Source organism: Fonticula alba, assembly GCF_000388065.1.
Source record: "Fonticula alba strain ATCC 38817 unplaced genomic scaffold supercont2.6, whole genome shotgun sequence".
NCBI lineage: Eukaryota > Rotosphaerida > Fonticulaceae > Fonticula > Fonticula alba.
This window is the reverse complement of record NW_009242976.1, coordinates 1921835-1923189: the sequence shown is the minus strand read 5'-3', so window position 1 is coordinate 1923189 and position 1355 is coordinate 1921835. Positions and strand designations below refer to the sequence as shown.

The window sequence follows — 1355 nt, the reverse complement described above, 5'->3', positions numbered from 1 at the left end:
CCCCCCCCCCCCTCGGGAGGGAGGGAGATCTCCCTATCGAACTTTTGTCGCCCTGCCATCGCCGCCCCTTCCCCTCTGACCCTGTGCTTACCGGCTCTGCCTGGCCGTGTCCTGTAGCTCCGCTTCTGCCCGAAGGTTGCCCCGAAGGATGCGTACGACCAGCAGCAGGGGCAGGCCCCCATGTCGGAGGGCTATTTCCACTCGAATGACATGTCGCAGCATGGCCGCGTGGGCGGCATGCCGCCCGGCGCGCGCCACCCCCACCACCACCACCACATGTCTGGCGTGCCGGCCTACCACCAGCCTGGGCAGTATCACCACCACCCGCAGCGGCCGATGGACAACCAGCTGGGCGGCCCGCCGCGTATGGGCGGGGCCCCGGGCGGTGGCCGCCATGACCCGCGCGGGGCCGGCCCCTATGCCGGGCCTCCCGGGTCGGGGGCCTCCGGTGGCGTGGTCGGGCCGTACATGATGTCGCAAATGGGCGGCGGTGCCGGCGGCTCGGGTGGCAGTGGCGGGGTGGGGCCCGCTGCATCGGGCGACGGGCGCTCCTTCCACCGGGCCCGGTCGATGCGGTGCTTCGTGTGCGGCAACTTTGGCCACATCGCGCGGCAGTGCAGCAGCGAGTTGATTTGCTTCAACTGCGGAGCCACGGGCCACATCGGGTCCAAGTGCCCGGAGCCGCCTGCCCCCCGGGATCTGGTGTGCTTCCGGTGCAACTCCATAGGCCATGTGGCGCGGGACTGTGTGACCAATCCCCCGCCGCGGACTGCGGTTGACGCCACGCCGGGCGTCACGCCGACCGCCTCGGACGAGGCGATGACGGCGGCCGGCCGCGATGCGAGCAACTCGTCGGCGGCGCCGGCCGATGGCACCCCCGCTACCACCACCACCGCCACCACCACCGCCACCACCACCACCACTCCTGGCCAGCAGTGTGATGGCGACCTGATGCCCACCGACATGACTGCTCCCGATTCTGCCCCCATGCCGGTAGATGTGACCCAGCAGTGAGACAACCCCCTGTACACGCACACGCACGCACGCGCGCACACGTACACACACGTACACTCACCCTGCACATGTGTGCCTTGGGGGTGTGAAGGCGTGCGGAGGGGGGGTGCCTGCGCATCTGTGCACGTCGAGCAAAATATGGCTGTGTGCCCCGGGCCCATGCGGTGTGGCGATGAGCATACATACGTGCATGGTGGAAATACACACGCCCACATGAGAAAGACAAAGGACGACATGGTGCGGCCGGGGCGCGTCAGGAACAAGGGAGAACCCCATCGAGCCGGGGGGGGGGGGGGGGGGGAGGCCCGGGGCACCAACGGCCCGGGTGCCAGATAGCACCC

General features: G+C 69.6%; 1 protein-coding gene across 1 annotated transcript; it reads left to right on the top strand.

Annotated features, from left to right (window-relative positions):
- Positions 1 to 180: 180 nt before the first annotated feature.
- H696_04074 (hypothetical protein) lies at positions 181 to 1014 on the top strand (the record flags this gene model as incomplete). The annotated part of the gene is made up of 1 exon (XM_009497954.1): positions 181 to 1014. The coding sequence occupies one exon, from the start codon at positions 181 to 183 to the stop codon at positions 1012 to 1014; it is 834 nt and encodes a 277-aa protein (XP_009496229.1).
- Positions 1015 to 1355: the final 341 nt, after the last annotated feature.